General features: G+C 47.7%; 1 protein-coding gene and 1 pseudogene across 6 annotated transcripts in view; one reads left to right on the top strand and one right to left on the bottom strand.

Moving 5' to 3' along the window:
- Positions 1 to 294: 294 nt before the first annotated feature.
- The window catches only part of Tcea3 (transcription elongation factor A3), a 52,308-nt gene continuing 27,992 nt past the window's right edge, over positions 295 to 24,610 (bottom strand). The window contains exons 7-12 of one of the 6 annotated variants that reach the window (XM_087215589.1): positions 16,506 to 16,669; positions 16,274 to 16,329; positions 12,823 to 12,978; positions 6,005 to 6,151; positions 3,759 to 3,830; positions 295 to 1,228 (exon numbers count right to left, since the gene is read on the bottom strand). In XM_087215589.1, coding sequence (XP_087071715.1) covers positions 1,220 to 1,228; positions 3,759 to 3,830; positions 6,005 to 6,151; positions 12,823 to 12,978; positions 16,274 to 16,329; positions 16,506 to 16,669 — 604 coding nt within the window. In that variant the 3' untranslated portion in view covers positions 295 to 1,219. Of the gene's footprint in view, positions 1,229 to 3,115; positions 3,349 to 3,758; positions 3,831 to 6,004; positions 6,152 to 12,822; positions 12,979 to 16,273; positions 16,330 to 16,505; positions 16,670 to 24,610 lie in introns of those variants that run through there. The other 5 variants (XM_087215588.1, XM_087215587.1, XM_087215592.1 and 2 more) reach the window with 5 other exon arrangements.
- Positions 18,326 to 24,477, top strand: LOC106009863 (non-structural maintenance of chromosomes element 4 homolog A pseudogene; annotated as a pseudogene).

Raw genomic sequence — 24,610 nt, 5'->3', positions numbered from 1 at the left:
CTTTCTGTTTTTTTGGTACCGGGGATCAACCTTGGGACCTTATGCTTGCAAGGCAGGTGGCAGAACCAGTGAACTAAATCCCTGGCCCTATCTCTTTTCTAAAAGACACAGTGTTCCTCTGTTGCCCGGGCTGGTCTTGAACCCCTGGGCTCAGGTGACCCTCCTGCTTCAGCCCCACAAGTAGTGGGGACTTCCTATAGGTGTGTGCCACTGCACCTGCTTGGTGTTTCTTTTTATTATTCATTTATTTTGTGCTACTGTGGATTGAACAAAGGTTCTTCACACTGAACTACATCCCCAGCCCTTATTTACCTAATTTTTTTTTTTTTTTGCCGTATTTGGAATCAAACTCAGGACCTTTCGATTTTGAGGCAGGCATGGAGCTACTGAGCTAAATCCTGGCCCTTCTTTTTTTTTTTTTATTTTGAGACAGGGTCTCACTGAGTCACTAAGTTGCCCATTTGAATTTATGATTGTCCTGCCTCAGTCTCCCAGAGTGCTGGGATTAACAAGCATGTGCAACCATGCCCAGCAGGTTTTTGTTTGTTTGAGACTATGTAGTAGTACAGGTTGGCTTTGAACTCACTATGTAGTCCAGGCTGGCCTTAAACTCCAGGCAATCTTTCTGCCTCAGCCTCTCGAGTGCTGGTGTGTGCCACTATGTCCAGCCCCCAGAAGTATTTTTGGTTTCTTTTCATGGTTTCTTTTCTATGAATTAAACTAGGGTCTTCGGCATACCCCCACCCTGATCTGCTTTTCTCTTTTGCTTTCTTCTTTGCTTGCTCTCTCAAAGTGCTAGGAATTGAACCCAGGGCTTCATCCATGCTAGGCAAGCACTCTACTCTTGAACTATACCCACAAACTCCTGGTATTTTTCTATCCAGAAAAGGCTAGGAGATTTGGATGAGAGGGAAGGGCCTCAAAGCAAAAGTGAGGCAGCTCTCTGTCAAAATGTGACACTTCAGCTCTCGTGCTTTTTCTACAAAAACTTTATCAACAGATTTTAGCACGGTACTCCGGTTAGGCTTCTCTATTAGCCAATCATTATGAATGATTAATAACTAATCGGCAAAAGAATTCTCCTTCTGATCCCTACTGTCCCACTCTGAGTGCAGTATTGTTCTTCATTTTAATTTTTATTTTTTTCTCCAATTTAGAGGCTTTGGTGCTTCCTCTTTGTTCTTCCTCACCTCCTTCACTGTCTTGGTGGCTGGTGCTGTCAGCAGAACTACAAAACCAAGAAGGCAACAGAATTTGAGAGATTTCCCTGTTGTCCACAGAGGCTGTATGGGGACAGGAAAAAGGCAGCTGGGGTCTGAAGCAACACAGGGTAGCATCCAAATCCCAGTGCAGCTGTGACCAGTGGCAGGGCCTGGGACAAATCACTCACCTGCAAAATGGGATGGTAGTGCCAACCAACTCAAGAATGGTATCAGGTGATACATGAATGGTAGATCAATGCCAACCAGGCATAGGGTGTGCGCTCAACTTATGGCCGAGAACATCATTGCTAATCAATAGCTAATCAATAATCAATAGCAATCAGGTTTCCCATATGGCAGTGGACACTCACTGGAAATATTGCCAGAAGCCATAAAGCTATCACCACTAATGGATTCTGCCCCTCCACCTAACAGGAGTCAGGGAGGAAGAGTTGGGTTGCAGGGTCAGAATGTCCTTTCATTAACACTAACAATCACGAGAGCCACCATTTATTGGGCACTTATTGGGCACTGGCAGTGCTAACATTTTAACTCATTTAATACTTACCTTGTCCCTAGGAGGAATATTGATTCCATTTTCACAGGGAAGGGAGCAGCTCAGAGAGCAGCTCAGTGACTGGCTCAAAATCCCATAATAGTAGTAGAGGACATACTCAAAATGGCATGTATGATTGTCCAAGTTATAGACTGCACAAAAGAGCCTGTCTCAGGGCACAAACTGAGGCTGAAACTTAGCCCATGCTCTGCTTGCTCTGTATCCTGGGACAAGGCTGTGTCTGCCCAGAGGAAGAGAGGAAGGGACAAAATTTTCTAATTTGACAAAGATGCCATAAGAGGTATCAGAGAGTGCCGGGGATTTAGCTCAGTGGCACAGCACCTGGCTGAAATGTGTGAGGTCCTGAGTTCGATCCCTGGTACCAAGAAACAAAAGAGGTATCAGAGGGCCTGTTAATGCCTTACATGTATCACCTTCTCTAGTCCTCAAAAGAGCTCTGTGGGCTACATAGTAACACTGTTCCCTGTTTTATAGGTGAGGAAATCCAGGCCTATATGGTGTCAGCTATGACACTTTATAAGTGGTGAAGCTAGGATTTGAATCTGATGGCAAGCCCCATGCTCTAAACCGGTAAGCAACTGTACCGATTTCATTGCTATGTGCTCCATAGGTAAATAAAGAAAAATACAAACTCATCTGGCTTATTTGTTTGGTTTCATTTTTTTAAATTGATTTTTTGGGACAGAGTCTCGCTATATAGCCCAGGCTGGCCTCAAACTTAAAATCCTCCTGCTTCAGCCTCCCAAATGCTGGGATCATAGGCATGCATTACCATGACTGGCTGGTTTTGGTTTTTTTGAGACAGGATCTTGCTATATAGTCCAGGCTAGCCTTGAAGTCTGTATGTAGCCCAGGATGGCCTTGAACTCATGATTCTCCTGCCTCAGCCTCCTGAGTGCTGGGATTACAGATATATACCACCACACCTGGCAATCATTTGGCTTTTCCTTTTAAAGATATGATGGTTCTAATAAGATCCTAGTGAGGGCTATCAAGGCCTTCATAAGAAAAATCAACTGCCCAGGAATTTGGAGCATTGTCTTTCTGAGCTCCAAATTGTGATACTTAACCCTTTCTGCAGCTGTGTCCTTGTCTGCAAGCAAGACTAATATGAGAAACATTTCTTGTTGTTTACAATATGCAGATGCATAAGCATGCATACTAATCTTTTTTTTTTCATGCATACTAATCTTTATATCCAAATGGTCCTCATGTAAGTGCTGGGAGGAAGGCATTACCATCTCCTTCTGCTCAGGGGTCGAGTGACATGCTCAGGGTCACACAACAAGTAGGGTGGGATGGGACCTCAACCCGAGCACCCAACTCCCAAGCCCAGGGCTGGTCTTGGGCTCCTTGTTAAACACAGTAGGACTCTGGAGCACCTGCAGCCTGTCTGGTGGCCCAGATGTCACCAGTGCCCTTACAAGATGGCAGTGGACAGGGACATTAACCACACTGAAAGTGCACTCTGGGAGGCATCTCTGTTGGCTCCCAGGGCTGAAAACGAACCTCTGCAAGAGCTGGGGCAGCCTGGGTCATGGGTTCAGGTGATGGAAGGCTTTGCTGGAGCTGTGGAGAGGGAGGACACCCAGGAGCACTTGGGAGTCACTCTCGTTGGAGGGGACTCACTCTCCCTGTATCCCACCCCTGCCTGTGGCCAGGCTCAGAGGAAACACATCTGTGAAAGCACTTTACAGACGTGTGGTCCACCCAGCACACAGAGCTATTGTTTCGTCCCCTCCATGGATCTCAGGAAGCTCAAACAATGCACTTGCCCATCCTGTGCTACAGCTGGTGCCCTCTCGAGCCCAGGACACACAGGAGCTCTGTCCCTGCCTTCCCAGCAACAGCCTGCCACTCTCCTGGCTCCCAGACAACTCTGTGGAGGCTGATGAGGCCCATTTCAGGCTGTGGGTAGATGATTTCTTAGTGTGGGCAGGACTGGGGAGGAGAAAAGATACAGACGTAGACATACAGACCTTCCAGCGGTGCCCACATTCATTGCATAAGACAAAGGTAGTCATGGGCTCATCAGCACTGCGTGTCTGCATCTGTGAAGGAGAAAAACCACTTGTGAAGTTACTCTCCTGCTCCAGGACCTGCCATGGCTCCCACTGTTTTTAGGAGTAGGTCTAAATCCCAGCGGGGGGAACTGATGTTGCTGCCTCACTTTGGCAATTCCCTTATCACTGACAACTTCCTCATGCACACTCTCCTCTCCCCAGCAGCCCATCAACTCACTCCAGTGTCTCATGGGCTCAGCCTGGCCTCTGCCCTCTGCACGTATGGTCTTTTAAAATTATTTATTTATTTATTTATTTTTGAGACAGCATCTCACTTTGTAGTTCAGGCTGGTCTTGAACTCACTTTGCATCCCAGGCTGGCTTTGAACTCATGGTGATCCTCCTGCTTCAGCCTCCTGAGTGCTGGGATCACAGGTGTGCGTCACCACGCCTGCACTGGTAGTCTTGTTGATGCATCTGAACCATCTCTCTTTTTTTGCCTCAAAACTCATCTCCCATAGGAAACATTCCCTGACTCAGCTCCCAAACATGCCATCCTGGACATGCCCACTAATCACATTTGAGTGAGCTGGGAGCACCCTTAGAAATCACCTAGTTCACCTTCTGTCTTTTCTTTTTTTTGTATGGGGGATTGAACTTGGGACTTTGCTCTTTCGAGGCAGGCGGCAGCACCACTGAGCTAAATCCTCAGCCCCACCTTCCATATTATACTGGTGGAAGAGGGCTAGGAGTTTAGCTCAGTGGTTCTGGCACCTGCTTCAAAAGCTCAAGGACCTGAGTTTGATCCCCGGTACCAAAAAAAAGAAAACCAAAAACCAAAAACCCACATACACTGGTGGAAGGACTGAGGGCCAAAGAGCAAAAGAGACTTGAAGATCCTTGGGACAGTTTGTGTCTTTTTTTCTTTTTCTTTTGGTGGTCCTGAAGATTGAACCCAGGGTTTTCACACTGAGCTACATCTCCAGCCCTTTTTATTTTTTGAGCCAGGGTCTCACTAAGATGGCCAGGCAGGATTTGAACATGTAATCCTCCTGCTTCAGCCTCCTGGGAGGCTGGGATTGCAGGTGTGTCTTCTAGTTTCTCATCCCCTCAACCTTATTATTCAGGTGCAGGAATCAGGTTTCCCATGGCCAAGCCCTGGCATTTCCATTCTGAACAGTTGCTGCTCTGATTTTCCAAGGCCAGCCCCGGTAGACTTTCAGCTCTGCATGACGTCAGCTGTGTCAGCTGCGACTCTGCAGTGTGGATGGGCCCTGGGCAAGTGAGCATACCCAGCAGTCGGCCAGGAGAACACAATGTGACACAGCCTTATCACTGGCCAGCAGTGACACCTGAGAAAGAGTGACAGTGGGGTTCCCCCAGGGAGGGGAACCTTTGCCAGAGGGCAGTTTATTTCTGTGGAGGTGACGCACAGGAAGCCCATAGCTGCACATGGACACGTGCTTGGGAGGGACACATGTCCCATTCCTGAATGGGAATTCTCCATGGGAACCTGTGGGAATGGCAAGGCTGACTAAATTTTTGTGGTGGCCGTAGGGCACCAAGACTTGATAAATCTTGCTTACAAGCACATAGAGGAATGAATAGAGTTCGAGAACAACTAGATACCAACTAGAATCCAAGAATATGGTGCTCCAAGGCCATACCATGTGCAATCCAGAAGCTGGAGGCTGTTCTCTGATTTTAGGAGGAGGGCCCTCCACAGCCCTCTGTGGCTCCCCATCCCAGGGCAATGGTCTTCTCCCTTAGGACAAGGGGCTACAGATCTTAGGCTTCATTGACCAACTGTGGGCAGAAAGGTTTAGATCTGGGTCTGTTATTTTCCTTGCTATTTGCCTTCTTTGCTACCTTGGGCAAAACTGCAAAGCCAATCTGTCCATCTGGGCCTCAGTTTCCCTATGTATACCATGAGGGAGATGGGTTTCACATTGTTAAGTTCCCTTCTAACCATCAGTGACTCCATTGAGGTCCTGGGGCTCCTACTCTCACTTCAAGGCAGGCTGGACACATGGCCCAGCCCCATACCCCCAAAGCTGGCTGATTCTACACTCCAGCTATATTCTAGAAGCACTGGGCTGCCACGGTGGTGTCCCATACCTTGCCCTCTCTCTGCAGCCTGGAGCATGTTAGTCCCCTCTCCCCTGGGCCTTCTCCATGCTTCCCTCTGCCTTGTCCTCCTCCGTGGCCTGTGGCCACCCTACCTGGTTGTAGGTACAGTTCTTCTTCTTGCACTTGCTGCACTGGAGGAGGTCAGTGGTGGTGCCACCAGTCTTGGCCATCTGGTGCTCGCGGATGGCCTCCTGGGTCATGGCATTCCTCAACTTCCTCAGCTCATCACTGGCCATCTCCTGGAGAGAAAGCCGCCCATCTTTCAGCCTTCTGATCCCAGGGCCTCTACCTCACCCTGATTTCTAAAGAGCCTGGGCAGAGGAGGGGAGAACATGAAAGATGGAGTATGAAGAGCTAGAGGGAGGCCTGGATTCCTTGTTCTACCCTGGCTCTAAAAGCTATCCCCAAAGAGTCCCCATCCTGCCCTCTACTTGAGGGCTCTGGTCGCACCATGGTCAGCTGTGTACAAACAAAGAGCAGTTGGGGATTAGCACTCTGTGTCATTTCTCCAGTGACCCATTGTCCACTCTGTCTGTCAGGGCTGCAGCCTGAACTGAATCTTCCCATGTGAGCTGACTGAAGCACTGCTCACCTGATCTATATGTCCCCCTATTCTTCCAGTCTGCAGCAGACCCCGTGGCTGTTCCAGCTGTTCCATGCCCAGCTCATTCTATCTCACGAGAACCTCGGCTCAATTGCCCATGACTTATTGCTGCCACCCTCTGCCTGGCAGGTCCCTGAAGCCCCTGAGTTCACACAACTAAGTGCTCACTGAGGACATGTATCACAGAGCATTTTAGGACTTCCCACAGACCCCAATCTCTGGCTCCCACTGCAGACCCGTAGTGCCTGCATTATCCAGGCCCTTTCCTTTTCTATCCATCCTGGCCACTGGACTCCCCTTCAGCCTCTGCCACAGGGCAGACAGGGAAAACTCAGACTGGAGGGAGTTCCAGCTAAGGATAGGTATGGGGAAAGGAGTGTGGCTGAAATCCTGAATGAAAATGAGGACTTGGAACTGAGAGCAGTGGCACAAGCCTGTAATCCTCATTACTTGGGAAGCTGAGGCAGGAGGATTACATGTTTGAGCCTAGCCTGGGAAACTTAGCATCTTAGCGGAAACCCTGTCTCAAAATGAAAAATAAACTACATGTTGTGCACACCCATAATCCCAGCCCTCTGGAAGGCTGGAGGATCATGAATTTGAACCTAATCCAGGCAAATTAGTGAAACTATCTGCAAAATTAAAAAGGGCTGTGGAAGGCTGGGGATTTAGCTCAGTGGTTCCACTGCCTGCCTCGCAAGCGCAAGGACCAGAGTTCGATCCCCGGTACCAAAAATAAATAAATAAATAAATAAATCAGGCTGAGGATGTACCTCCGTGATAACCAGGGCACTGGCTAGCCCTTTTAATTGTTGCTCTTTATCCTGACTCCCATAAACCATAGAGAACAGAGTTGGCATAAAGATCTAACTACTTTGGTGTGCTGACCCTGGATTATACCCAGTTGGGCTTCTAATAAAGTGCAAATTCCAGTGAATCTGAAATGCTAAGGGCAGTGCCCCTAGTCATTCTAGTGCACTAATGCTCACACGCCAGTGTGCTAAATTCAAGAGCTAAGGCCTAACCTATGACAGGGGTATGGAGAAAACAAAGTCAACCTTAGCCTAAAAAGGTTAAAAAACCCCAAAACAACAAAAGTGGACTTTCATTTGGGGCACAATGAATTTGTTCATTCAAAAATTTTTGGATGCCAATTTACCAAATTCCTTTAACCTCACAGGTGTGTGGAAAAGGGGCTGTGGTCATCTGGGTGTCCAGTTAATTGCAGTGTTTTGTCAATTTACATGGCACAACTATTCCCACCTTGGCTGGTTTTAAGCTACTAAGGTGATACAACTGAGTGCAGAGTTGGAAGAGCTACACATTAGCAGCTCACAGGGAGCTAGGAGGAGAGGGCTCCAGACATCTGGGCTCCTGCCCCCTGCAGGAGAGGGGAGGAAGTGCTTAGGCACAGGAAACTAGGTGTCCAGGGAATGCAACTAGGGAAGCCACCTGCCTGGGATAGGGCTGGGTCAGAAAGATGCTGACATGTCTGGGTTGGGAGGAAAAGAGATGAGGATGAACGAGGAAATCAGGTGAGCAAGGAAAGAGACATAAAAAGAGTTCAGATGCCAGGTATGCAGACAAGGACATCCATCCACATGAGCACTGGATCTGCCTGCCTTCAGAGCCACCACTCAGCAGGCTACCCAGCCCCAAGCTGTTCTTTTTTCTGTTAGAACAAAAATTGTTCTATTTTGAGACAAGGTCTTGTTAAATTGTCCGGGCTAGCCTTGAACTTGTGATCCTCCTGCTTCAGCCTCCCAAGAAGCTAATATTACAGGCATGAGCCTCTGCTTCTTGGCTGATCAAAGAATTTTGAGCGGGTTAGAATCATTTTCAGCCTTGATACCTGTGAAGTCTTTAGAAAACATCAATTCATTTAGTCATTCAACAAATCAGTAGCTAGGCATTGGTGTACACTGTAGTCCCAGCTACATGGGAGGCAAGACCCTGAACAAGAAGATTCCACGTTCAAGGCTGGCCTGGACTATGTAGTGACACCCTGTCTCGAAATAAAATATCCAAAAAGGGATGGGGAGGTAGAGCACCCCTAGATTTAATACCTAGCACCAAAGAAAACACATCAATAAACATTTAGTGGGCATCTGCTCGGCACCAGGAACTGCTAGCTATTGAACTCAAGGATCTTAAAGCTCCATAGCAGAGACCTCACAAAAATGCATTGAAGTATTATTTGCCAAAAATAGGACAGCAGGGTTTCTGTAGATCAGCATTGAGGGAGAGTAATTCAATGGAAGACAGACCTTCCCCCAAAGCACTGCTCCCACCCAAATGCCCTGAGTGTATTTGTCTAAATCATTTTTCTTTTTTCTTTTTGGCTGTACTGAAGATGAAACCCAGGGCTTCACACATGCTGGATAAGTGCTCTACCACTGAGCTACATCCCCAGCCCTTTCCAAAGTTTCACTTTAAGATAGTGAGGGAGGACATTAGGGCATGGAAAACTGGCAGGGAAATTGGTCATTACCTGACAATTACATGCCTGTAATCCCAGCTGGGCTCTTGGCACTTGCCCCATTTGCTTGCACTTAGTCTCGCATCCAGCTGCATCTGCTGTCCATGGCTGTGTGTGCCTGCGGCTTTACGTTCCTGCCCCATCGTCCCTCCTGCCCCTTCCTTCAGCAGAGCTGCAGGAGCCCAAGCAACTAGCATGGAGCCCATGTGCCCTGGCTGCACCACAGCCCCTACTGTGGTCAGTCTGGAGCAGCACCCCTGCAGCTGGAGCCTGTTGCCTAGTGGCCTTGGCCCTGCTGTGCCACCAGAGCTGGTAATCTGGGGGTCTGTGCCCAAGATGGCTCTGCAGGTGCCATGCTATGCCAGGTGCCTCCTGTCTGCCCAGGAGGATTCACTCAGCTGGGGACCCTTAGGGCCTTGTTGCCCTGTCCTCCTGTCCTGCTGCTTCCTGCTGAGTGGCACAGGATGGCCCTGCTGCCTTTTGCCATTTTCCCTTCCTTTGGCCATTAGGTGGAGCTGTTGTCTGGAGAGTTAGGCTTGTTCAGAAAACTAACCTTTTTTTTTGAGACAGTGTCTAGTAGTTCAGATTGGTTTTGAACTCACTATGTAGCTTAGACTGGGCTTGAACTCACAGCAATCCTCTTGCCTTAACCTCTTGAGTTCTTGAATTACAGGCATGCACCACGGTGCCTGTCTACTAAACCCTTTATTAAAAAAATTCCAGCAGCATTAGATTTTTAAAAAATGTTTTGTTTGTTAAGTATCTTCCTCTGATATTTCCTTCTAAAGATTCAGGGGATTCTGTGAGACCCTGAATTTAGAAACATCTGGTCTACCTCAGTTAAATGTTGACTGCTTAGAAATAGAGCTGAAAAGATCACCATAGCCATAACATTGTTTGACTAAGAGTTATACAATGGTTATAAACCTGGAATCAAGTCAAAATTTTACTTGAAAGTTAAAAGATATTTAAGCAAGTGTTTAATTCAGGTACTGTATTTTCAATTTTTAAATTTTAATTTGTCTAATAGAATAGCTATAGTTATTTTACATATAAAAGTCCATTGTGGGGCTGGGGATTTAGCTCAGTGGTTTTGCCGCCTGCTGCGCAAGCGCAAGGACCCGAGTTCGATCCCTGGTACCAAAAAAAAAAAAAAAGAGTCCATTGAAAAGATACTATATATCAGTTAAAAAACAGAAGTGCTGTATTGTAATTATATAAATATATATCTTCATATACAGTATGATATCAAGTAAATGTTCACTAGATCCCAAGTAAATATTCTTTTATAAGGGAAAACTTCTTGCTTTCAAAAATTCCAACCAAACATAATTGAGCCAGTGAGTAATAAATCTAATAGAGAATTAGTATAACAAGACCTTTCTTGGCCCTCAGCATCTGATAACAATAGGGTCTTGCTAAATTGCCCAGGCTGGCCTCAAACTCATAATCCTCCTGCCTCAGCCTCCTGAGTAGCTGGTATTAGAGCTGTGAGCCACCTCTCCAGGCTGCCCTATATTTCTTATACACATTTCCTGCTTGGGGCAAATGATGGTCTCCTTCATATTCATATGTTGAAATACTAGCTCCCAGAGTGGTGGTGTTTAGAGGTGGGATCTTTGGGAGGTAATTAGGTCCTGAGAACTTGAATTGATGTCTTTATAAAAGAGGCCCCCAAACCCCTCCATCCTCCCACTCCATGAGGTTACACAAGAGTATGGCTGTCTATAAAGAGTGGGAGCTCCCTAGGCACTGAATCTGCTAGTGCCTTGATCTTGAACTCTTCAGCCTCCAGATCTGGGAGGAATAAATACCCACTGTTTATAAGCCACCCAACTACAGTATTTCTGCTATAGTAGGCTGAACTGATTCAGATGCTGTAAAGCCACGTTGCAATTTATAACTCTTAGCATATGTTGCCATTTGCCAAAAAGATCCGATATTTTAAACTAATCAGAAAAATAACCCTGGTACCTGTGGAAAATTTTCCATTTTATCCTGAAGTCAGAGCTCTGTGTTGTTATAGGTATTTGTGAAAAGCAGTGAGCCTTAGAAAAATGTATGTGCTCATACTGTCTTTTTTTTTCTTTTGGTACTGGGGATCAAACTTGGGACCTTGTGTGAGGCAGGCGGTGGAACCACTGAGCTAAATCCCCAGCCTTAGGATCATGCTATAACACACACAAACACAAACACACACACACACCTCTATGCATTACACATGCATACATTAGTCATATACACACACACACCTTAAGTTACACACCACACACATATACACTAATCACACACCACATAATACCCGAATCATATATCATACAATATAATCACACATATACTAAACACTAAACATACCCCAAACAAACCTATAACAGTGACCCCTCACACAGGATCTATGTAAGAAAAACACTCCACACACCATACACACCTCACACGTATACTAAACACCAGACACACAACTCACACATCACAATGTCATACATACCCACTACTCCTTGCCAACAGTTTCAGAGGGCTCCTGGACATTCTGAGGCCCACTTAAGCCCCAGGAGCCAGACACATTTCCACTCCCCTTCTCTGGGTTGCTGCTCCAATCTCAGGGCACTTGCAGGGAATCCCCAGGTAGCTCTGACTGTAAAGAGCTGTCATATCTGAAGCTGTATGATGAAATATGTGATCTCTGATAAACAGACCTGGATCTGTCATGAGCTTTATGCAGCCTCAGTTTCCTTATCCAAGTGGCTGGTTAAGAGCTTGTCACGTAGTAACTCTGACAGGAGACCCCACCTGGATGCCTAAGGAGCCCCAGGGTCATTGCTTCCTGTATGCCTTCTAACCACTTCACATATATTAACTCATTTAAGCCTTTTCAACATAGCTATTATTCTTATTACTTTCATTTTACAGATGGAAAAACTGATCACACAGCTAAGTGGCAGAAGTGAAATTCAAACTCAGGCAGGCTGGCACAGCGCCCAAGCATCTGATCATTCTATACTTCCTTAAAAGGTTTATTCCCCTTTTCTTCCCTTATAGACCCTGTAAATTCCTCCTGCAAATTCCTAGGGTACATCTAACATGGCATTTACCAGTCCATGTTATACTATACATATTTGTAAATCTGTCTCTTTACCTTGAACTCTTATTCTGGCTCTGGCCCAGAGCTGGGTACATATTGGGATTTAGGACTAAACAACAGAGAGGCAGATAACAAAGCAATGCAAAGCTGGGCATGGTGATGCATGCCTGTAATCCCAGCACTCGGAAGGCTGAGGCAGGAGAATCACCATGAGTGTGAGTAGCCTGGGTTACATAGTGAGTTCAAGGACAGCCTGAATTACATAGCAAGACCCTTTCTCAAAAAACAAACAAAAACAAGAACAACAACAACAACAAAAAGCAGTGAAGAGCAGGTGTCCTGGGTCCAGACAGCTGCCTGCTGGCTTCAACACTGTCTAGCTGTGTGCATGGGCAAATCAGTTTACTCCTCCAGGGCTCAGTAACTCATCTGAAAAACCAGAATGATAAACATTTCTCCTATGGAACAGGCCCTACATATAAACATTAACTCTGACTTGACAATTCAATGGTCTGGTGCTATGTTAGGTGGGGTGAAGATGAAACTGACTCACGTCCTCTAAAGTGTATGGGACAGTGCTTAATACCATTCAGCCTTGTTCACTGTCCAGAAACCCCATCATGTGCAGAGATTGTTCTGGCTGAAAAGGCCCCCTGGCTCACTCGGTCCTAAGCCACCACCTCCCAGACCTGGCCGAGCCCAGGGCCGACTTCTCACCTCACCACAAGTAACTCCCAGTAGCCCTCACCTCTGCTGTCATCTTGGCGATGAGCCCGGCAGAAATGGCCCCGTTGAGCACATTCCGCCTGAGCCCCGGGTTCCTGGGGTCCTTGAGGTTGCTGATGCGGCTGCGCACACGGTTCCGGTATTTCATGTCAGTGCTCTTGAGCTCCTGGTAGATATGTGACAGAGTCAAGGGCCAACCAGCCATCTGAGGAGGGCCCAGGGCCACATCCTCCTCTCCTTGGCCTTCTATGGAAGTGGGAGGCATCTTTGTGGCCTCCAGCTCCCCACTGGGGGTCTCACTGGGCATCTGGGGTCAGTGGAGCATCAGAGACAAGAAAGATCTTCCAAGGTGCAATTAGATTGTAGGAAGCCCTATGGTGTCAGGTACCTGGGAACAGACACCCTGGCTTTGTGTGACCTTAGATGAGCCACATGACTTCTTGGTGCCTCAGTTTTCTCTTTTATAAAAGTCAGGACTGTTATGAAGATTGAATGAGCTGAGCCACAAGACACACTGGGGTGATGTCCGGCACTATGAATGCCCAGCATTCATGGGCTATTAAGATGATGACAATGAAGATGACATATAGTCTAGAAGGGCCCCTTGGAGGCTGAGTCCAACTGTCAGAGGAAAAGGTTCGGAGCCACCTGTGCAAAGCTCTAAGAAGCACTACAAAGAGAAATCTTTTAGCTTTGTGTAATCAGGTGGTCTCGGCATTTTTGATTATTGATTCCCTCCCCATTTTCCTTAGTAGTACACATTATCATCCCTTGGAACCCACTTTGGGAATGGCAGGTCCATTACTACTCCCATTAATAGAAAAGGAGACTAAAGCTCAGAAAGGGTGCCAGCCTTTGCTCAAGGTCACAGGGCAGATTTCCAGAAGAGGCAGGGCTGGGCGCCCGTCCTTAACAGCAATGCTGTCTCCACTCACCTGAAGGAAGTCAGGTGCCCCTGGTCACCAACCACAGTGAGCTTCTGTCCAAACACTGTGTCCCAGACAGGGCTCACCCCCTCTACCCTCAGGAGGCACTCAGAGAACACAGCCTTCCACTTCATCTCCTGAGCCAAGCAGAGCCAGGAAGGTAAAGCCATTGCTGGGAAAAAAACCACAGACAAGAGAGAGACTGGGGAATGTGGAAAACAGAAACAGCTGACTTGCTAGGGGTGGTGGGAGGGAAGGTGGGGTTCTTTCTTCCTTCTGTTATTGTTGTTTTAATGTTTTCTGTACGATAAAAATGTGAGAAGAAAAGAATATGCCACAATGCATCTGAGAGCCAAAATATATGTTTAAAAATATGCCATTTGGGATTTTTGGAGTATGGATCTGTGGAGATGCAGCTACAGTTGGGCTGGCCACCCTCTCATCAGCCTCTGTCTGACTCCTCCTCCATTTGTTTCCCAAGAACACAGGGGAGGATGAGGTGAAGAGTGGCCCCAAGGCCTCCAACACCTCAGAGGGGTGCACCTGTGCCCATGCATGCCATGGTAGTTCAGGGCCGATCCAAAGGACCGATCTTTTGGGGGCACAAAGCATTCAAGCTCCCACATTCACCCTCCTGTGGCTATGAACAAAAGCTAAGAAATTGCCACAGCATTGTCTCCTCTCCTTAGAAGAGGGACAGGGACATCCAGTGGAAGAACGGAGGAGGCAAGCAAGGAGCAAAGGTCAGGCAAGGAACCAGGTCCTGAGTATCCCCTTTGCTTCAGACTGGGCCTGGAGGTGAAAGGCACCTGCTTGGAGGGACAAATGTTCTGGAGAAAAGGAGACAAGGTTCTGATGCTCAGGCTCTGTATTCCTGACTTGACAGGAATGATGACAGTGTGTCTGTTGAGGCGTTGGATGGAAACTGGCTGCAGTATGGCTGGCTAGTCATTGGGAAGTGGCAGAGGAACACTGGGGGATAGGGCTGACCTAGTCAGGGGATGGGTGCAGCCAGGTTTGCTGTCTGCAGCTTGGCCTGAGGGCATCCCCAGCGGGCCCACATGACCTCCCAGGTGGGACCAGAGGACAATCAAAGTCTAATTGGCCTCCTCGGTGAGCACAAAGGAGGCTTCACTCAAGGGTGATGGCATATTAGGGAAAAGTTAAGACAGCCGAGGTTAAGTTGTTTACAAAGAATGTCCTAATGGATATTGGGAACCAGATGAATCCTGTGTTACCTTGATTTCACGTGCCTGAGTTTGGGTGAATAAAAGCAAGGTGAGCCAAAGGCTGGGGGCTCCTCTGCCTACTAGAGGTACAGCCCTCTGGCTGCGCACGTGTTAAGCTGACTCTGTGTCTCTTGTCGTTCACCCATGTTCAACCCCCAGTCGGGGGAACAAAGTAGCAGGTCAAGGTGCTGGAACAAGGTGGGCAGGGAGAGTGGGCAACAGGTGGCACCCCAGAGGGGACAAGGGACCAGGCAAGGTTGCCTACAGTTGGCACCTGGAACAGGGACCCAGGACCAGGGTCGGCTATACCCAGGTAGACCCAGGAGGGCTTCAAAGGATCACGCACATTCCATGTGACACATAGACTCCCTCTCCTTTGGGGAATCCATCTCCCCTTCACCACATCTCTTTGACAAGCAAACCTTTGTCTTCAGTACAAGAAATTCCATGCACCATGGAGAGAGATTCTTTCCCAAGCCAAAAATCCTCTGTTCCATATCACAGTGACAATCGCTTCCCCTGTCTATACAAGACCCCTTTCAGATGGGAAGTGGGGAGTAGGCCCTAAGGAAAGAGTCCAGTACATAGAATTCAAAGACCAGTGCCTTCAGCCAGCCCTGACACTAAGTAGTTTCTGAGCCTCAGTTTCCTTATATGTAAAATGGGAACAACAGCCCCTGCCTCATAGAGATTGTTGGAAGTATTAACAGAGCTAGGAAATGTCAGATGCCAGGCACAGTGCCTGGTACCTAGCAGAGAGTCAAAAGTGGGAGCTGTGATCATCAAATGAAGGAAAGGGGGAAAGGCTAAGCATGGGACCTACTTTCCTTTCCATCTACTGGGATCCAGGTAATGACTTCACCCACTGAGACACATCTCTGAGGCCCCTCTGGCACAGTGGTTGAGCTCTTGGGTTCTAACTTTTTTTTGGTACCGGGGATCGAACTTGGGTCCTTGCACTTGCGCAGTAGGCAGCGAAACCACTGAGCTAAATCCCCGGCCCTCGGGTTCTGAAGTCACACTTTCTAGGTTGAAATCCCAACGTTGCAAATATTATTAGCTTCATATGTTTTGCCAGGGACTTCACCTCCCTGAACCTCAGTTACTTCATCTATTATCAGATCAATCGGGACCCACTTGGTGGGTCTGATGGAGCACTGATGGAAGGACATCTTCACAGCTTAGCAGGAGGCCCACAGGGGCAACACTCAACACACAGGCAGCTAGACTCAGAGCAGGGAATGTCCCCAGAGCCCATCCCCTCCTCCCCCACGACAGTGTCCAAGCACCCACAGCCCCTGCTCAGTTTAAGGATATGATCTTCAATTTCTGATGCCATCTTGTCACAGTTGATTCCATAGTCCTTGTAATCATCTAAAAGAGATCAGGAAATTCAGACATCAGTCAGACATGACCTTGCCAGGATTGTCAGCTTGCAATGGGGACAAAGCCTTCCTGTAGTATTCCCCAGGGTGGGTGCTGAGTGAGGGGACATCTCACCTGTCCTCGGGAACCTTTTCCCTGCTCCCTCCCTAGCCCAGCCCTCTCACCTTCTGCCTTCAGGGCCGATGCCAGCATCTCCACACACTTGTCCCGGACAGAGTCCCCTGTGAGATAGCAGGGAGCCAGGAGGCAGACAGAGGGGGCAAACGTGGGAGTCGAGGGGCTGCTGGGTGTTGGGGGAGTCTCCGCTTTTGATGTGCTGCTGTTTGATCTGCAGATGACAATTGCAAAAGACATTTTGATATTAACCTGGCATGGTTTCATGAATCCTCTGCTTTAACCCTGGGAAGCAGGGGACATTTGGAGCACCTGACATGGGTCGTCTCATTTACTGCTCATCGTAACTCCGAAAGGTCGATACTATTCTCGTTCACATATTAGAGGCATATCTTAGTGACAGATGCATTTACAGGTGCATGGACTCAGCTGACGCATCTGGGAGCCAGTCAGAACAGAATCCAAATCCAGGCCACCGAGCTCTTGGGTGCCCACACTCTTAACCAAACACTGTGCTCAGCTTCTAGAGAATGGGTGACAACACCAATCATGATGCTACCATCTATTGTGCATGCTGCTTGCTTCTCTCATAGATATACGAATCTCATAGACACATAAATTCCTTCCATCCTTGCATCCTCCCTTCCTTTCTTCCTTGCTTTCTTCCTTCTTTTCTTCCTTCCTGCCTTCTATCTATCCACAAGGGATAAAACAGTCAATTGGAGACAGCTGGCTCCCTCCAGGAGCTTGCAGTCTTCTGAGAAGTGACTGCTTGCCACCATTTAAGAGGACTGGCTCTTCCCAGGTACCAGAACTCTGCCAGACTCCTTATGAGCTTTTTCTAATTTAATCCTCACAGCAGTGCCAGGAGACAGAAGTTCTCATCATCCACATTTACAGAGGAGGAGAAAAAGCAAGTGAGTTCTACCCCAAGATGTGCCTAGAATGCTGCACCACTGAGACTTGAACCCAGAGCTGTCGGATTCCAATGCCTTCTCTCTTAACTCTATGATATGCTGCCTAAGAATGATCCCATTTACACAAACACACACATTTGTGCACAGAACACTGGAAGGTGAACCATGTGTCCCACAGCTCAGGCTGCCCCCCAAAAACACCTTCAGTGGAAAATCCTCACAGCTCAAGATGAACTGGGGAGTTCAAGATGAAGATGCAGGCCAATTGCATGTCTGCTCCAGGCTCTCTTCCCAGCTTGTAGGTGGCGGCTTTCTTGCTGTCCCCTCATGGGGTACATGAGACAGCAAGTGAGCTCTTGTTGTCTCTCTTATAAGGACACTAATCCTATTGGCTCAGGACTCTGCTATTTTGACCTCATGTAGCTTTAATACAGCCATAAAAGTCCTATCTACAAATAGAGTCACACTGGGCTTGGGGCTTCAACATGAGAATGGGGGGGGGCACACTCAGTCCATAACACCATGTTAATAGCAATTATCTCTCTTAAGTAGGAGTATAAGAGAATTTGATTATTTTCTTCTTTTCCTTATGCACATCTTCTAAATTTTTTTATAAAGAATATATCCACTTTTGTAATAAGACTTTTTTTTTTTTAACATTTGACAATCATAAGTGGTTGCTCTGTGCTGGTGGCTCAAATAGGCTTCCTGTCTTCCTGTTCACAAAGAGCTGCCAAATGTCCAGAGGCAGAAGAATGAATAAACAAAATATGATGTATGCATACAGTGGAATACTATTCGGCCATAAAAAGAAGGTAATTCTGACTCATGCTACAACACAGATGAACTATGAATAAATTATAAGCAAAATAAGCCAGACACCAAAGGACAAATATTGTGATTCCATTCATATGGAGAACATAGACTCGTCAGAGGCATAGAAACAAAGTAGGATGTGGCTACTGAAAGCAGGGCAGAGTGGGGAGTACCTTAAGGAATATGGAAGCTGGGTATGGTGGCACATACTTATAATCCCAGCACTTGGGAGGCTGAGGCAGGAGGATCGCCATGAGTTCAAGGCCAGCCTGGGCTATATAGTGAATTAGGGCCAGCCTGAACTACAAATTGAGACCCTGTCTCAAAAAAAAAGAAATGGAGTTTCAGTTTGAGAAGATGAAAAAATTATGGAGACAGACGACCATAATGGTTGCACAACATTGTGAATATACTCAATGTCATTTAACTATACACTTAAAAGTGGAAAAATGGTTACATTTTATCATTTATATATATACATAGATAATTTTTTCCCATACTGGAGATTGAACCCAAGGCCTTCCTTTTTTTTTTTTTTTTTTTTGAGACAGAGTATCACTATGTAGGTTAGACTGATCCTGAACTCACTATGGCCTCAAACTCAAGATGATCCTCCTGCCTCAGCCTTCCGAGTGCTGGGATTACAGGCTTGTGCCACCATACCTGGCTTAGGGCCTTACACTTGCTAGGCAGACACTCTGCCATTCAAATACACCTCCTGCTACTGTATACATCTTGAAAAATCCATATAGAAAGTACAGTGACTGAGTAGCCAGGAAGCTGGGCATGGCGGCACACACCTGTAATCCCAGCACAACAGGAGGCTGAGGCAGGAGGATGGCAAATACAAGCCTAGCCTGGGCAACTCAGTAAGACTCTGTCTCAAAATAAAACATATTTTAAAAATGCTAGGGAAGTAGCTCAGTGTTTAACCCCCAGTACTACTAAACAAAACAAAAAACCCCAAATGTAGCCAGGAAACTCAGCTGTGGATGTAGCTCAGTGGCAGAGCACTTGCCTAGCAGACACAAGGCCCTAGGTTCAGTCCCCAGCACTACAAGAAGGAAGAAAAGTAGCTAGGAAACCCAGACTATGCAATGGTAACTCATTTGTTCTATATATTTGGTAAATTTTAATCCATTTGAAATGACAAACTGTCTCATTCTTCTCATGCTGAAAGATTACAATGGCAACTTTTGTTATGTATATTTTACCACAATAAAAAATAATGAAGAAAAAAACCCCCCATAAAATATTAGCACGAGCAACCGAAAAACCAGGCTGAGGCTCAGGCTCCCATTGTTGTTGGTCCCTTTGCATCCTCCTGAAGAGAGGCTGGTAACACAGTGAGGGCGGTTGCCCTGCATCCCCGTGGCTGCCTGTGCAATTAGCTTCATGATGCCAACGTAACAAGGTTTAAGAAAGGTCAAATTAGATCCACAAAAGGAAGAGAGGCTTGGAGAGGAAGCATCGGCCACCGCAGGAGGGGAGGGCCGATACACTCTGGTCAGGGTCACACAGGGCAGGGAAGCCCCAGATGTATATAGGCAGTGTGGAGGGGCTCAGCACCCTGGGGTGTGGGAGTTAAGGAAGGAGACAGGGTTGGAAAGGACCATCCAGACTCAAAGAACCACGGTCCACTGTACGTTTGCTATTTATTCCTTCTGGTAACTCTGGAACCCCCAATTACTGCAGTGATTTGGTGATGGCTGAATAATTCCTCTGTTTCTGGGCAGAGCCTGGCAGTTAGGAAGTCTCTGCCCACTCTCATCTCGCCACTTTTCATCTTGTCTTTCAGTAACCCACAGGGATCTGCCAGCTGATTCCTGTGCCTTTGCTCAGAAAAAAACTCATCAGAGTCAAAGAAAGTAGGGTTCCCTCCCCCAGGCCAGTGTCTGACCGTGCTGAGCTCTTATGGAATTTCCAGGCCTGAGAGGCTGCTGGGTTTCCTAACGTGGGGAGCAGCATTCACATTGTTACCTGGGTACCTCCTAGATTTGTACAGTGCATAGTCTGGACAGCTGCATCAGGCAACCCAGGGGTCTAGATCTGCAGCTACTTCTCACATTTACTTTCAGTCTATGGATACACTTCTTTCTTCCAGGAAGAAGGGGCTGCTGAGCTTCTGGGAAAGTCTTCAGGCCCACAGAGCTGTGTCTGAGAGTAAGGCTTCCCAGTACTAAAAACCTGGGGTGACAACAGAATCCCATCCAACATCCTGAGGGCCTTCCTAGTGTGGACTTTGCCAGTGGCCACCTAGTGCCCCAAGCCTTACTGTTTCGCCTGGCTTCAGATCCCCTCTCTCACCAGACACCCCTGAATCCCTGGGAGTTTTGTGTTCGCTGGGGACTTGATGTTACTACTCTTTGCGATGCCACTTTGATGAGGTGGGCAGGGAGCGAAGTCTCTGCTCTTGTGCAGCGTATGCTTTGAATTCTGAAAAATTTTGTCCAAAAGGATTCCCTCACTTCTGTTTATTCTTTTATATTTCTATATTTTTACTTTTTGCAGTCCTGGGGATGGAACCCAGAGGCACTCTACCCACCACACCCAGCTCTTTTTATTTATTTTGATACAGGTTCTTGCCAAGTTGCCCAGGCTGACCTCAAATATGCGATCCTCCTGCCTCAGCCTCCAGAGTAGCTGGGATTATAGGCACGTGTGACATATTTATTCATTTTTAATGCAGTTTGCAGCTTACTATTCCAGAGTAACTTATCCTCCATTCTACACAACTCTGCCTGATCACAGGGAGACCGGGCGCACAGCCAAGAGGTAAGGTTCTGAGATTCAAGCAGGCTCTCCTGGCTTAGGCAAGAGGGAAGAGCTGAAGGAGGGCGGCCTGGAAGGCCTGAGCCTGGCTCTGCTGCACCCATCCTTGGTCTCATCACTGCACTCTCCCCTGCACAGTCACACAGCCCGAGGCTGGTTACATGGTCCTCTTGCCCCCTTAAAATTCATTTTCCACACAGCAGCCAAAGGGACCTCAAAGCTTCACACTGATTGGGTCATTCCCAGTTTCAGATGCTCTAAGGGGCTCTATTTATTTTCAGCATCAAGTCCTACTTCTCACCATGGCCTCCCAGCCCTGCCATGTCCCTTGTCCCCCTCTGACCTAACATCATGCCACCTGCCCTTCAGCTTATGGGAGCTTCCCACAGTGCTGCTTCCTCTCAATCCTTACACGCCCAGGGCCCCACTGCTGGCTTCACTGTCTCAGTGGCTGGCTGGCCGCCCCTCCTGGGAGGCTCTTCCCCCTCCACTGCCATCTTCCTGCCAGCCCCTGCTCAGCTCAAATGTCACATCCTCAGGGAGGCCTTCTCTGACCACCTCCGGCAGGGCACACTGTCCCTGCCTGCTTTCTCTCCTCCGCAGAATTTATCCAAATCTATAATTAACTTGTTTACATGTTTATAAACACTGTCTGCTTCCACCTCCAGGTTACAGAGCACAGGGACTTGGGGGTCACTCAGCACTCTCTTCAGGTACCCACACCAGGGCTGCCAGGGGCACTGGACACATCTCTGCTGAGTGAATGGATGAATGAATGAATGCATGTTGTACTGAAGGTATTGAACACAGAGATGAGGACATACCCTGTGGGTCCAGGTGGAGCTGAACTGGCAAGGCAGGACCTCTTTGGGCTTAGGTAAAGGATGCTCTGTTATCTCCTGCAGCTCGCTGACCTGTGGCCTCAGCACAAGTCCTCCTGGCCTACAGCTCCCCAGAGGAAAACCCTGAGGGGGAACCTTTAGCTGCTGCTCTGAAGGAAGACAACAAACAACAGCAGACTTTTGGAATGTCTACACTGAGGTGCAATATTTACCAGGGACCCAGGCTACAACCCCAATTCCTAGGTCCTAAGGCTGGGACACCCACTGTATAGCTGTGTGACTTTGGTGAGTTCCTTAATCTCTCAGTTGCAGCTTTCATACAAGTAAGATGGGAATAACAGTAGTACCTGTCTAATGGGATTGTTGAAATGATTTAAGAATCTAAGAGAATTTCACTAAAAAGTATTGGGCAATTTATAAAGATAATCACAGTGCATGTTAAGTGTCATCACTATGTGATATATGTTTATAGAGCATATATGGGTTGGAAATAGTGCTAGGCATTTCTTCTCCTTCTCCTTCTTCTTTTTTTGTGGTGCTATGAGTTGAACCCAGGGCCTTCACTTTGAACTACATCCGCAGCCCTTTTCTTGTGGGTTTCTTTCTTTCTTCTTCTTTTTTTTTTTTTTGACACAGGGTCTCACTGAGTTGCCCAAGCTCAGCTCAAACTTGCAATACACCTGCTCCCAGGGGACTGAGATTACAACTGTGCACCACCATGCCCTGCTGGTGCTGTGCTTTACCTCACTTAATCCCCATAACAACCTCAAACAGGAGAGTCATAATTATTCCCATTTTACAGATCAAAAGACTGAGTCTCAGAGACCTGAGCTGACTTGTCCAGGATCATCCATCCAACCACCAAGTGGCAGAGTCACCACAAACCTAGGTCTGTCTTTCCAATTCTTTTCAACATCTCTCACTATGTCTCTAATAGAGCTTTCCAGAGTCTTTTTACTGGAGCAAGGCAAGGCTGCTCAGAGTGTTTCCCTCCACCTTCTGGGCAGGACACACCCAGCCTCATCCCTCCAGCGTGGCTGGACCCAGTGGCTGGAATTTGTGTCTCAGTAGCATTTCAGAGGCCACATTCATTTTGTTTCAATGCACAGAATTGGAAACCAGGCCAATCTGCAAAGAGAGCATCATTGGCAGGGGTAGGGGCAGAGAGCTGGACTTACCAGCAGCTTCCTCCTGCTCCCTGGTGGGTCAGCACCAGCACCAGCACCAGCCCTTAGAAAATCCTGCCCCATAGGTGTGGTGGCTCATGCCTGTAATCCCAGCACTTGGGAGGTTGAGGCAGGAGGATTGCTGAGTTCAAGGCCAGCCTGAATTACCGACTGAGACCCTGTCTCAAAAAAAGAAAAAGGGGTGGGGGGTGGCGGATGGGGAGGGGCTGCGGGCAGAAAACTGGGAGGATATACTTAATGCCAGTGACAAGTTAACAGAGGTCCTTGAAGAGGCAAACACTCTATTTAATGGAGTGTCCCGAGCAAGAGAAGCAGTCCTAGATGCCCAGTTTCTTGTTCTGGCTTCAGATTTGGGCAAAGAAAAAGCAAAGAAGCTATGCTCTGATCTGAATTCATTTGATATGTTAAGATATGTTGAAACTCTACTGACTTATATGGGTGTAGATTCGCTAGAAGCTGAAGAACTCATCCGTGATGAAGATAGTTCTGATTTTGAATTCATAGTCTATGACTCCTGGAAAATAAAAGGCAGAACAGCAGAAAACACCTTTAACAAAACCCATACATTCCACTTTCTGTTGGGTTCAATACAAGGAGAGTCACCTGTGCCAAAGCCACGAATCGATTGCCCAGAAAAAGTTCGGGTGATACAAGAAGAGACGACAATGGCAGCTCAGTTAAAAAGCATGGGAGAATCTCATCAAGAAGCAACAGAAAAAGAAGTAGAAAGAATCTTGGGATTATTGCAGATGTATTTTTGAGAAGATCTTGATACTCCAATATCCTTTTTTGACTTTGTGATTGATCCACATTCTTTCTCCCATTCAGTGGAAAACATGTTTCATGTCTCCTTCATTATGTGGGATGCTTTTGCAAGAATAAGACTTGATCAAGACAGATTGCCAGTAATAGAGCCTGCTAATGAAGAAACTGAGGGAATTGATCAGCCTGCTGCAGACAGGCAGGTCTGCCCGCGCCCTACCGAGGTACCGAGTCGTGCGGAACATGCCAAATCAGCCCGCGCCCCCGCAATAATCCACTGGACCCCCCCCGCACCACCACTCCTCTGTACAGCCACCTGGTTCCACACTACAAAGACGCAGAGGACACCGGACCACCAGACCATGGTACTGAGTCCTGCTGCTCCCGGCCCAGAGGTAGGGGCTCCTGAGATGCCGTCCCACTGCTCCTGGTCCAGAGGAAGGGGCTTCCTGGTCACCATCCCTCCGGCTGCTCCCAGCCCAGATGAAAGGGCTTTTGGGCCACCTTCTGTCCCACTGCTCCTGGCCCAGATGAAGGGGCTTCTGGACCACCATCCCTCCCACCGCTCCCGGTCCAGAGGTAGGGGCTTCTGAGGGGCCATCCCACTGCTCCTGGTCCAGAGGAAGGGGCTTCCTGGCCACCATCCCTCCCACCGCTCCCAGCCCACAGGAAAGGGCTTTTGGGCCACCATCCCTACCACTGCTCCTGGCCCCTGTCCCACCTCTCCCAGCTCAGAGGAGGTAATCTGTGCAGGCGCTAACAGCCACCTCCCCCCAGTTGAAATGAGAAAACACGTAAATAAGTCCCAAAACCAGACTTCCAGATCACCTACAGCAACCCCAAAGGGAAATGAGATGGA

Source organism: Heterocephalus glaber, unplaced genomic scaffold (genome assembly GCF_053883595.1).
Source record: "Heterocephalus glaber isolate CG9 unplaced genomic scaffold, H.glaber_assembly_v1.0 deba00001452, whole genome shotgun sequence".
NCBI classification, from domain to species: Eukaryota; Metazoa; Chordata; class Mammalia; order Rodentia; family Bathyergidae; genus Heterocephalus; species Heterocephalus glaber.
Note: the sequence above shows the minus strand (reverse complement) of the source record. Positions and strands in the feature narration are given on the sequence as shown.